The 13,545-nt window shown below is 39.2% G+C and overlaps 3 protein-coding genes across 3 annotated transcripts; all 3 read left to right on the forward strand.

Annotated features, from left to right (window-relative positions):
* Positions 1 to 565: 565 nt before the first annotated feature.
* LOC137389750 (uncharacterized) lies at positions 566 to 2,530 on the forward strand. The gene has a single exon (XM_068075839.1). The coding sequence runs from the start codon at positions 566 to 568 to the stop codon at positions 2,528 to 2,530; it is 1,965 nt and encodes a 654-aa protein (XP_067931940.1).
* Positions 2,531 to 2,623: 93 nt separating this feature from the next.
* On the forward strand, positions 2,624 to 3,655 carry LOC137389759 (uncharacterized). The gene has a single exon (XM_068075851.1). It carries the CDS (start codon positions 2,624 to 2,626, stop codon positions 3,653 to 3,655), a length of 1,032 nt encoding a protein of 343 aa, XP_067931952.1.
* A 115-nt stretch (positions 3,656 to 3,770) lies between these two features.
* On the forward strand, positions 3,771 to 4,511 carry LOC137389768 (ATP-dependent DNA helicase PIF1-like). The gene has a single exon (XM_068075863.1). It carries the CDS (start codon positions 3,771 to 3,773, stop codon positions 4,509 to 4,511), a length of 741 nt encoding a protein of 246 aa, XP_067931964.1.
* Positions 4,512 to 13,545: the final 9,034 nt, after the last annotated feature.

The raw sequence follows: 13,545 nt of genomic DNA on the forward strand, positions 1-13,545 counted from the left end.
AACTGCAGAGCAAACTCAGCTACGCCTACAACGAGACAGAATAGCTACTGCATATGCTAGAAGTGCAGAAACTGCAGAACAAACACAGCTACGCCTACAACGAAACAGAATAGCAGCAGCTAGAAGAGCAGAAACCGCTGAACAAACACAGGTACATCGAGAGCAGGCCAGAATAGATGCTGCAGCTGCTAGAAGTGCAGAGACTGCTGAGCCGACCCAGCAGCGACTCCCACGGCAAGATACACAAACTACAGCAGCTGCTTGGCCGCCACAACCTACCAGGCGCCGTGCATGGGCAGAAAACTTTGCACTTGACCACAATCCTGCAACGCAGTAAAGGGCCCATCAGAAATTTTTTATGGGACGAATGTCTAAAAAATGTTCCAGATGTAATGCCTTACGTTGGAAAGACGAGAGGCCAGGCATTTGTTGCAACAATGGGAAAGTTCGCCTACGACCACTCTCTGAGGGTATTCCACCTGTATTGACTCACCTATTCCAAGGCGCAAATCCTGATTCTGAACATTTTTTGGGGAATATACGAAAATATAACAGCTGTTGTCAAATGACATCATTTGAAGCTAAAACCATTGATGAGCCTGGATTTAACCCAAATTTCAAGGTTCAGGGTCAAGTCTACCATCTGATTGGATCCTTGCTTCCGATACCGGGTGAGCAACCACAGTTCCTGCAAATCTATTTCATGGGTGACCAGCAGGCAGAGGCAGAACATCGGCGTGGTATTGTTGAAGGAGTGCGATTAAACGTAATCCGTGAGCTGCAGGATGTTCTACACGAGCAAAATAAATATGTGCGTGATTTCAAAACTGCTCGGGAGAGGCTGCCTGAAAACACGGATGACTTGCGAATTGTCATTCATGCTGACAAACACCCTGTTGGAGAGCATGAAAGGAGATTCAATGCTCCTGTCATAGATGAAGTTGCCATTCAAATAGTTGGACAGCAGTTTGAAAGGCGGGATATTGTTCTGCAGTTACGTAGCAATGAACTGCAGAGGATATCTGAGACGCACAGAGCATATGACGCCCTGCAGTATCCACTCATTTTCTGGCGAGGTGACGATGGCTACAACTTTCAGCTGCGACAGACTGACATTCGCACAGGAGAGCCAGGTACACGAAAGGTTTCTGCTATGGATTTTTATGCTAGCAGACTGATGGTTCGTGATGGTAGCTTCAACTACATTCACAGGTGCCGAAAGCTGTTTTTGCAGTTTGCAGTTGATATGTACGCTAAAATTGAAACTGAAAGACTTAGCTTTATCCGCCACCATCAGACACGGCTAAGAGCTGATGACTACATTCACCTGCGTGATGCAGTGGCTGATGATCGCAATGCAAACCAACTAGGTAACATGGTGATTTTACCTTCATCTTTTACTGGTGGCCCGCGCTACATGCATGAGCGTACACAGGATGCCATGACATATGTGCGACATTACGGCAGACCAGACCTCTTCATCACATTTACCTGCAACAGCAAATGGGATGAAATTTCCAATGAATTGCTGCCTGGTCAGCAAAGCTATGACAGACACGATGTGGTTGCAAAAGTGTTTCACCTAAAACTAAAGCAACTAATGGATTACATCACCACTGGTGCAATATTTGGTGCTGTGCCATGCCATATGTACACCATTGAATGGCAAAAACGTGGACTCCCTCATGCAAACATTCTAATTTGGTTATGCGATCGCATCAGGCCAGAACAGGTTGATTGTGTCATTTCTGCAGAAATACCAAATCGAGTGGAAGACCCTGAGCTGTTCGAAATTGTCACCAAGCACATGGTACATGGTCCATGTGGCCAGCTAAACCCCGGTTCACCCTGCATGAAAGATGGCACATGTACCAAGAAGTACCCTAAGGCTCTCATTAAAGACACAGTTACTGGCATAGATGGGTATCCATTGTATCGTCGTCGTTCCGCTGATGATGGAGGTTTCACCAAACAACACACATTGCGAGCTGTTGGAGAGGCCTACGAGATCACTTTGGACAATAGATGGATAGTGCCTTACTGCCCTTTGCTGTCCAAAGTATTCAATGCACACATCAATGTCGAATTTTGCAACTCAGTAAAATCTATCAAATATATTTGCAAATATGTCAATAAGGGTAGTGATCAAGCAGTGTTCGGCTTGGAAAGAGATGGAGCACAGGTTGATGAAGTAGCTCGCTATGAGAGTGGACGGTATATCAGTGCAAATGAAGCAATGTGGCGCATCTTCAGTCTCCCTATTCATGCACGACACCCGACTGTCCAGCATCTGAGTGTCCATCTTGAGAATGGCCAGAGAGTGTATTTCGCTGAAGCAAATCTTCAGCAACAACTTCAAGAACCACGTGGCACTACCCTTACCGCCTTTTTCAAGCTTTGTACACTTGATGATTTTGCCAAGACGCTTCTCTACTGCCAATTGCCAGCCTATTACACCTTTGACGCATCCACAAAATGCTGGAAGAGACGAGTTCATGAAGCTGCTGTGCCTGATCATCCTGGCATATAGCAAACTGATGCCCTAGCACGGGTATACACTGTTCACCCCAACAATCGTGAATGTTTCTTTCTTCGAATCATGCTGCATCACGTAGTTGGCCCAATGTCCTTTAAGCATTTGAGAACTGTTGAAGGTCATGTCTGTGCCACTTTCCATGAAGCATGCAGACGTTTGGGGCTATTGGAAGATGATGCACAGTGGAGGGAGGCCTTGGAAGAAGCTGCAACTGTACGGTCACCTGCCCAACTGCGCAAGTTGTTTGCTATTATGTTGGGCACCTGCCAGCTTTCTCACCCTCTTCAGCTGTGGCAAGAGTTTAAGGAACATTTGGCTGAAGACATCCTGTTTCATGAGCGACCACTGCTTCAGGATCAACAACTGCAGTTCACAGATAGAATGTTCAATATTGCTCTTATATTTATTGAAGACCAAGTGCTTGAGGTCACAAACAACAACCTCTCAGTTTATGGACTTCCCAGGCCTGTTAGAGTGGAGCAACCTGTTGTTTGCAGGGAAATATTACGCGAAACAGCATATGACCATGAAGAGCTCCGTCGCCATGTTGAAACCAATGAACCGCTGCTGCTGGAAGAGCAAAGAGCTGCATATAACTCAGTTTTGGAGAAAATTGAACAAAACAGTGGTGGTATGGTGTTTCTTCACGCACCAGGTGGGACCGGCAAAACCTTTGTCACTAATCATATATTGGCAAAAGTACGAGAGTCTGGAAAAATTGCTTTAGCTGTAGCTTCATCTGGCATTGCAGCTACCTTACTCCCTGGTGGCCGCACTGCGCATTCAGCACTGAAACTGCCTCTTAATTTGGCCAGAACTGAGAATCCTGTGTGCAATATCAAAAAGAACAGCGGAACTGCCCAACTTCTGCAACGATGCGTTCTTATTGTGTGGGATGAGTGCACAATGTCGCACAAGCTCGCATTTGAAGCTTTAAACCTTACCCTAAAGGACTTGCGTGAAAATAATAGACTTTTCGGTGGGGTAACTCTTTTACTTTCTGGAGATTTTTGCCAAACATTGCCTGTCATACAAAGAGGCACACCTGCTGATAAGATAAATGCATGTATCAAATCATCATTTTTGTGGCCGTCTGTTGTGCAGCTGCATTTGACATGAAACATGCGTGCCGCTATTCTTGGTGACGAAACAAGTGCACATTTTGCTGCTGGACTGCTGCGTATTTGTGAAGGGCGTTTGCCAGTCAGTGCTGAGGATGGTTTGGTGTCACTTGATGGCTACGGCCATAGATATATATACCATAGGTATATATATCTATGGCTACGGCACTTTTGTGGATTCAACCGAGCAACTTCAGGAGAACGTTTACCCTAATCTGCGACAGAGGTTCCAAGATGTTGATTGGTTATCTGAGCGAGCTATTATTTGCCCCCGGAATGATGCAGCTGCTGCCATAAACTCACAGCTTTTAGCCCAACTACCTGGCAATTCAAAAACCTTCACTTCTGTTGATACATCGTTGACTGATGACGCTGCTGTAGAATATCCTGTGGAATTCTTAAATTCACTGGACTTGCCCAGACTTCCTGCTCATAAATTGCAACTAAAGATAGGAACACCGATCATGCTTCTCCGCAACCTCAATCCTCCAAAGTTATGTAATGGCACTCGGCTAATTGTTACGCAAATGTTTTCGCACGTAATTCAGGCCAAAATCATTTCAGCATCTGGTAGAGGAGAATACGTTTTTATTCCAAGGATCCCAATTATTCCAACTGATCTACCATTTGAATTTAAAAGGATTCAGTTCCCCATCAGAGTCTGCTTTGCTATGACCATCAACAAGTCGCAAGGTCAATCCCTCAAAGTAGCTGGTATCGACTTACTGTCCCCTTGCTTTAGCCATGGCCAGCTGTATGTTGCCTGCTCAAGAGTAGGCACAAGCCGAAAACTGTATGTTCATACACCCGACAGAAAAACAAAAAATGTTGTCTATCCGCAAGTGTTGCGTTGATTAACATTGTCTTATTGTTATGTCATGCTTGCATTAAATTAACATTGTTATTATTGTGTCATGCTATGTTCTTCATGTACTGCTATACCTACCTATTATCCACATGCAGCATTTTCTAGCATATTTTTCAGTATATAAATATTTTCATGCATTTGTTTTGCTTACTGTGTCTCATAAAAAGGCTATTGTGTTGGCGTTATGTTTTATTATTGTAAGGTGCTAATGCTGTATCTGCCTTGACATCGTACTGTCTGTCCTGTTACACATGTAAATTTTACTGATAAATTTTATTAACACAACCACATTACTGCAGCACTGTTTGTATTAGAAGTGGAACGAGACACGAGACGTCTCGAGTATCGACCTGTCTCGTATCGGTCTCGACTTAACTATTGCCAAACTCGAGACAGGAAATAGAACTAAAGCGCCTGCGCACGGTTGTTAAAACATGGCTTCTTGCGGTAGCAACAACTCCATATATTGTAATGGATTGCGGGCAACTGCCTTTAAAGTTATACCCGGTCCGTTACTACCTGTTGCTATTGATTATGTTGGCCACTGAGTCTAATCATGTAGTCCGGACAACGGCCCTGTTATATTTTAGTTCGGTTCTGTGTCCTTAAAACAGATACCGGGTCGTATCTAATTACTCTTCGGATAATCTAATTTAATAAATAAGACTTGCGGGTAAAATGTCTGTATTTTATCGTATCGTGTCTAAACACCAACTGTCCTTCATAAAATTCGGGCCTCTCCTACGTATATACTACCAATCGCGGGTAAAACTTGCCCGGACACGGAGAAACGAACGAAAGGCCGTGTCGACTATAGTCCGTGTTCGGTTAACAATGACGATTTGTTAGCTCAATATAAGAATATACATGTGCATGTATACAGTAATTAATATAATTTCATGAGTACAATTTAAATATAATTCACATACTACAGTTAATACACAAACAACACTTAACATTAATGAAACGATAAGAATGAAAGTGTTATCGTGTGTTCTTTTAGTTGCGGTATTTCTTTGTAGAGCGATGGCTATCGGTTTCATTACATCAAAAAGTAAGAACTATTCAATATAGGGTAAAAATATACATGTACAAAGCAATATGTTTATAATAATTATGATCAATCAAGCTCAAAATTCTTAGAATATATAACTTTGGTATTTTAGAGCTGTTTGTGTCACTTTTGTTTACAAAAACTACATGCATATCACTATTAAAATGTTGTATTTAAATCGTTTACATCAGGTGAAAATTCAATTTAAAAATAGTTTTATTAATTTTATATATACCAAGTAGCTAGTACTTGTGTAGTGAAATCATCACCAAATGCTCATTATTTTACTGTCTCGAGTCTCGAGTTTCAAATTTTTACAAGACAGTGTCTCGAGTCTCGTCTCGAACTTAAAAAACCTGTCTCGTTCCACCTCTAGTTTGTATATACCATGTCAAAATACAGGCTATAGACGAAGAACTGGTGAGCCATGATTAGTGTTAGAAGTCTACATTCGATGTAGAACTGTAGAAGTCATGTATAGTGCATGTAGATGTCTCCATTCAATAAATGCTGGCAATAGCTCAGCAGTGCAATAGCAAATATTTTGTAGAATTTCTTAAAACATGAACAATTTTTCAATACTGCCAGTTTGAACAATTTCAGTTTGCCTAGCAATGTCAATTTCATTATCAGTTCTGTGTACAAAATTAGGACAACTCCGATTTGAGTGGTTCGAGACTGATGCATTGTAGACTAGCTGTAGAACACATTGCATATTTCCATTGGTCTCTCCAACATTATTGACATGTATGTCTGCATATGTGTATGCAGTCTGATCTGCACAAAGATTTCAGTAGTTTGCGTATTTGGAGTTGTTTTACAGTATGAAAGACAACTCTCAACAAAACTATTGCTTTACGTAAATCTGTTCCCAAACACAGGTAATGCAGCTAGTCATTTATAAATGTGAAGCCTCATCGAAATAAGCCATTTAGAAGTTTTATGGTAAGTCGAAACAGCTTTATTCCAGCGAACACTGTTTGTCCATAAAGCATCCCTGAACTAACATTTTGAGGCCTGCATATACAAAGCATGCTGCAACTGTAATTACTTCATAATCAATAGTTAGTATCCTATATATATGAAGTTGTTGACTGGCATGCAAAATATTCCTGTCTTGCAGAGATGTCGTCTAGTTTTGGCCTAACATATATGGTAGCCATTTTCTTACTTTTTCTCACAGGTTAGTGATTTCGGCTAGCAAATTTACTTTTTAACAGATTTGTACCGTGTGAGCTAGTGTATACATGTTTTGTGAGCATTCTAGACATGTACTGTATGGCTGCTCTACACATGTCTCACAAGAAGTAGTATTGAATGTTGTTTATGTGGTATTACTCGGTAAATCAGCCAAACATATCGGTAATTAACATCTTACGAGTCTGTCTGTCTGTCCGATACCCTTATATCATAGCAGTCAGCATAAGATATGCTGCCATTCTCTTAGACTTAGTAGTTTATTCTAATTCATTGCAGTAAGTAGAGCAGAGGATAGCAAGTTGGTAATAGCTATGAATCATGTTTACAGCCTCTTTTTAAGACTACGATGTATGTGAGGCGGAAGATTTTTTAAAATAGCAAGACGTCTAGATGATATACTGTATCATTATGATTTTGTTGAAGACGATGCCAACAGTAACAGGTTATGATAATTTAGTTGCAGGCAGAGCTATACCGCTGTCTATGAACCAACTAAGGAATGATGTGATCCGAATCAATGATACTGTTAAGGACATATGTGCAGACTATTGGAGAAGAGATGTGTTTTATGTGCTGACCAAGCAGCGTCTATATCAGGGTATAGCAACAAATAACAGACTCGTGGAAGTGGGTAAGTAAGAGTTTTACAAAAGTACGTTTGCAGATTTCAATTAAAATCTTGGATGTTCCCTCTGCACTCCATTGTCACTCAAATCTGACAATAATATTTGTCTTGTTTTATCATTGTTGTTGCTGTTATTGTTACAATATTTATAAGTATTTTTAGCGTGCGCTGATAATATCGCTGGTTTTTGTTCAAGGCCTATCAAGGCCTATAGACTTACCAGATATGAAGTATTTTTTCATGTTTGGCAATTCCAGTATAGTAATCGGCTGAACGTTGCTTAGCTGTCTATGGTCAATGTCTATGGTCATTTTTTCAACACTCAACTCACTTCCATGATTAGATCCTCTCACCGTCAAACCACGGCCTATCATGACCTCAGCATAGACGTTTGTCTCTACTTAGAGTATGTTTCAACATAATACCTTCAAACTTTATCAAAGCATTTCATAACAGCACATGACTACACGTGTCTACTTCGCAACGTGTGGTTCTATGATGCTTGAATAATGTTACAGCGTTTTATACTTTCCGTTTTCCTTCGTTATTTTTTAAATTATTGACCCCAAAATGTTTAGCGTAGGTTTTAGTAACGACGAAACAAGGAAAAAGATACTGTTTTTATCAGAACTAAAACTACAAATAATAAAAATGCTAGAGCAAAAATTTTCAGCTGCTCTTGAAAAAAATAAATTTGTTTATTGGCAAGAGAGTAATAAATCTATGGTTACTCTCTAGTAACTATAGAGAGTAACCATAGAAAGTAACTATAGATGTTTTACATCTATAGTTGCTCTCCAGCAATGTTTTACATCTATAGTTACTCTTTAGCAATGTTTTACATACAGTTACTCTCTAGCAATGTTTTACATACAGTTACTCTCTAGCAATGTTTTACATCTATAGTTACTCTTTAGCAATGTTTTACATCTATAGTTACTCTCTAGCAATGTTTTACATCTATAGTTACTCTTTAGCAATGTTTTACATCTATAGTTGCTCTCCAGCAATGTTTTACATCTATAGTTACTCTTTAGCAATGTTTTACATACATTTACTCTTTAGCAATGTTTTACATACAGTTACTCTCTAGCAATGTTTTACATACAGTTACTCTTTAGCAATGTTTTACATACAGTTACTCTCCAGCAATGTTTTACATACAGTTACTCTCTAGCAATGTTTTACATCTATAGTTACTCTTTAGCAATGTTTTACATACAGTTACTCTCCTGCAATGTTTTACATACAGTTACTCTCTAGCAATGTTTTACATCTATAGTTACTCTCTAGCAATGTTTTACATACAGTTACTCTCCAGCAATGTTTTACATACAGTTACTCTCTAGCAATGTTTTACATCTATAGTTCAACATCTTTTAAATTTCTGGCATGTTTGATAAGTTTTATTGGTTTGCATACACGTATCACATAAATACAACTGCTAAACCTAATAAAGACTACTCATAGAGGTCAAAGGTGAACATTTAGAGTGTTGTTTTACATCCCTGAACTAGACTGAATGAATTCATGTTCTACATTCAACAAAGATGGCATATCTCCCATTTATGTAGCAAAATACAATTTTAGTGTTCATACGAAGTTAGCCTTTTACTCAGAATGGTAAAGAATGACATTAACTGGTTATTCATGTGTTTATGCAGGAAACTTTTAGTAGCAGTAGCTGTCAAATAGAGTAACCATGAAGGGTTAACTCGAGAATAACAAATAATGATGTCTTCCAATTATTTGACAGCGTAAAACAAATGGTTTCTACCAGTTTTGGCTTGTATAACCTACATATGTAGTAAGTATATATAAGTTGTTAGACGGTAAACCTAAGTTCATACAGTCATTTTCTGACTGTTAATTAACCAGTCAATGAATTTTTAGTTTCTGCCCTTAGATAACAATAAGGTTGCTTCTGCGCTTGCAACACTAAATCATATGACTAGCTAAAATGACTTCTGGTCAAGTTTTATTATAAAAAAATCATAGTTGTAGATCTTTAAACAGCCAATGCTGCCTAGCCTGCTGCTTAGCCGATGCTGCCTAGTCAGTGCTGCCTAGCACAATCATCAATCCAATAATAATTTAGAAAGTCAGGCAACGATTTGTGGAAAGCAATTAAATCTCACCATTATTATTATTATCGGCAAATGGAAAATTATTAACATATATTTAAGCTCTCCAAAATATTCCTACTTTTGTGTTTCACAGTTTAACATTGCTTTCTTCATGAGACTTTACAGAATCGTTGTTGATTTTTATGTCAATTGCTATTGGCAGAGCTACCAGGCGATCTAGATGAGATGGAAAGAGTTGTTCATAATGGATCAGTTAATGGAGAAGATACATTCTGGATAATAACGGAAGACGACGACGACAACGTTAATATCAACCAAGTATTTGTGGAGTCGCTACATGTAGAACGATACTCTTCAGCTAATTGGTCGCCTCAGTGTGATGATGTCATGTCTTTTGGCCTGCATCCAGACTCAACATTGATTCCTCAGCCGTACTTGCTATGCTTCGATGATGATCAAGAACAGTTGGCCCTATATGTTTTTTCTAATTTTTCAAGTCCAACATGGACAGGAATGTTACCAGATTTCACGGAGGGCATAGAAGACGCTTTCGTAACAAGCTACTTCAATAGTCATGATTGGCTTTGGCTTATAGCTACCGACACTGATGTGTACGCAGTAGTCAGTAACGACAACCACACAAAGAGTGAAGTCTACTGTAAACACTCGGCAAGTGACGACGCGCATTATCTTTGGCTAAGGAATAGGGAAGTTCTTCAGTTCTCACCTGCAGAAAAAATCATACGGTCATGTGATCTATTAACTGATGACATGATCTCAGCTGAGTACATCGGTGTAGCCGATGCTGACGAGGTATACTACACGATTATCAACCAAAACAATGGCCATCCTATTTCCTTAGTCGTTCTGTCCCGATTAAAGTCTTTCAATCAAGTCATAGAGATTTACAGCTTAGGTAAGGCCATCATGAAACTTACCTCTTGTTCTTTGTTCATAGGTTGGCTATTAGTGTTGTCGCAGTGCTACCTATATATTCATGTAAAAGGCAAAATCTAGTACATTGCAGAAGCCACAAGTAAATATTGGATTGTTGTAGAGGATCTGATGACCCATGGACCTGCCAACTACGATCAGAATACTGCAAGTGCGAGCTCTAGTACTACCACTTCTACTGACTACACTGGTACTATTAATACCGATCAGAGTGCTAGTACTACCACTTCCACTGACTACACTAGTACTCCTAACACTGATCAGAGCTCTAGTACTACTACTTCTACTGACTACACTGGTACTATTAATACCAATCAGAGTTCTAGTACTAACACTTCTACTGACTACACTAGTACTCCTAATACTGATCAGAGCTCTAGTACTACCACTTCTACTGACTACACTGGTACTATTAATACCGATCAGAGTGCTAGTACTACCACTTCCACTGACTACACTAGTACTCCTAACACTGATCAGAGCTCTAGTACTACTACTTCTACTGACTACACTGGTACTATTAATACCAATCAGAGTTCTAGTACTAACACTTCTACTGACTACACTAGTACTCCTAATACTGATCAGAGCTCTAGTACTAACACTTCTACTGACTACACTGGTACTACTAATGAGGATCAGAGCTCTAGTACTACTACTTCTACTGACTACACTGGTACTACTAATACTGATAAGAGCTCTAGTACTACCACTTCTATTGACTACACTGGTACTACTAATACTGATCAGAGCTCTAGTACTACCACTTCTACTGACTACACTGGTACTACTAATACTGATCAGAGCTCTAGTACTACTACTTCTACTGACTACACTGGTACTATTAATACCAATCAGAATTCTAGTACTAACACTTCTACTGACTACACTAGTACTCCTAATACTGATCAGAGCTCTAGTACTACTACTTCTACTGACTACACTGGTACTACTAATGAGGATCAGAGCTCTAGTACTACTACTTCTACTGACTACACTGGTACTACTAATACTGATAAGAGCTCTAGTACTACCACTTCTATTGACTACACTGGTACTACTAATACTGATCAGAGCTCTAGTACTACCACTTCTACTGACTACACTGGTACTACTAATACTGATCAGAGCTCTAGTACTACTACTTCTACTGACTACACTGGTACTATTAATACCAATCAGAATTCTAGTACTAACACTTCTACTGACTACACTAGTACTCCTAATACTGATCAGAGCTCTAGTACTACTACTTCTACTGACTACACTGGTGCTACTAATACTGATCAGAGCTCTAGTACAACCACTTCTACTAACTACACTGATACTCCTAATACTGATCAGAGCTCTAGTACTAACACTTCTACTGACTACACTGGTACTACTAATGAGGATCAGAGCTCTAGTACTACTACTTCTACTGACTACACTGGTACTACTAATACTGATAAGAGCTCTAGTACTACCACTTCTATTGACTACACTGGTACTACTAATACTGATCAGAGCTCTAATACTACCACTTCTACTGACTACACCGGTACTACTAATAAGGATCAGAGCTCTAGTACTAACACTTCTACTAACTACACTGATACTCCTAACACTGATCAGAGCTCTAGTACTACCACTTCTGCTAACTACACTGATACTCCTAATACTGATCAGAGCTCTAGTACTACCACTTCTACTGCCTACACTGGTACTTCTGACAATAACACTGCAAACTCTGCAAACATATTTGGTTATACATCTACTAAAACCATTTCTACAACCAACTATTCTCTTAGTAGCTCAACTTATACAATTTATAACTCTCATCATGACTCCACCACAATTATACCAACTAACAGCAAAACTGAAAACATTTCTGCAAGCACTGTAGAAGAGAAAACCACAACCACAGTTCAAGCGAGTGAGGGAAGCACTGGTTCCGTTGGAGGAGACACTCCTCACAAGAAACATGTCACATCATTTAAAGTTACTCCAATAGACGGGGTTCATGCGACTGCCATGGGGGTGAATTACATCAGACACAAGAATGGCCTTGAACCATGTGGATACCTCTGTACTAAATATCAAAATTGCACAGCATTTTGTTTTGAGAGCTTGGTACAAAGATGCGTTTTGTACCAAATACTTGATTTTTCTTTCAGCGGTACCAATGCGGGAAGTTCTGGTGAATGTTTTGCACTCATTTAACAATGCTGGTTAAACCTAAGCACGAATAGCATAGGGTTGGCGGCGTTAAATTGCCTATAATCCTATTTTATCTATCACAGGTTTGTGCAGCTGCCCGTCCACACATTAGCGAGTGGCAGCAGGTATTGAGCCAATAAAATATTTGGTTCCACAAAATACTTGTGAAAGAGCTCAAAGGGTTTGGTTGCTACATTAAGTACTGGATGCTTGTGTTGCTGCATCGAGATATTTACTTGAGAACCTTTCTTCTGTTGATATTTTACGACAGGCGTGACAAGGACACAGAATCCAGTTTCGCTATATGTAGATAATTTGGACTGCTGTTAACAATTCTACAGAATTTGTTTAGACTTGATGAATAATTCGTCTTGAAGTTATCTCTAATCAATATAGTTGATTCAATCTATAAATGGAGTATAAATGGAGTAAGGGTCTCACAAAACTCATAATGCAATACACATAAAGTTCAAAGACAGCTCATGGAAAGTTTAAAAGAATGTTTATTTACTGTGAGCTACAGTTTGTTTGAAGTTTAGCTTATTCAGTTGCCATGTCGTAAGCATTTCATGTCACAGCTAAGCTATGATGTCATATACAGTACCAATCGATTTTATTCCATTTTTAAAGGTACTATAATAATTATAGCTTTATTGTTGTTCCCTCCTTTAAACGTTTTGTTTCTCTGAGCTTATATCCTATGAAACATTTTTCTCAAATGATATTTATATACTTCAAATATATATGTGTAGATATCTATACAGCTAATGTAAATGATTATGTAAAAGATTATTACATAAGCGGAGCTAATAAAGATTGCTCAACATGAAGTATAGAGCTAAATTTATAATTATATATATATACCACCATCTTGCCCCAGTTGAAGCTTACAGCCTGAAGA

Source organism: Watersipora subatra, chromosome 1, assembly GCF_963576615.1.
Source record: "Watersipora subatra chromosome 1, tzWatSuba1.1, whole genome shotgun sequence".
NCBI lineage: Eukaryota > Metazoa > Bryozoa > Gymnolaemata > Cheilostomatida > Watersiporidae > Watersipora > Watersipora subatra.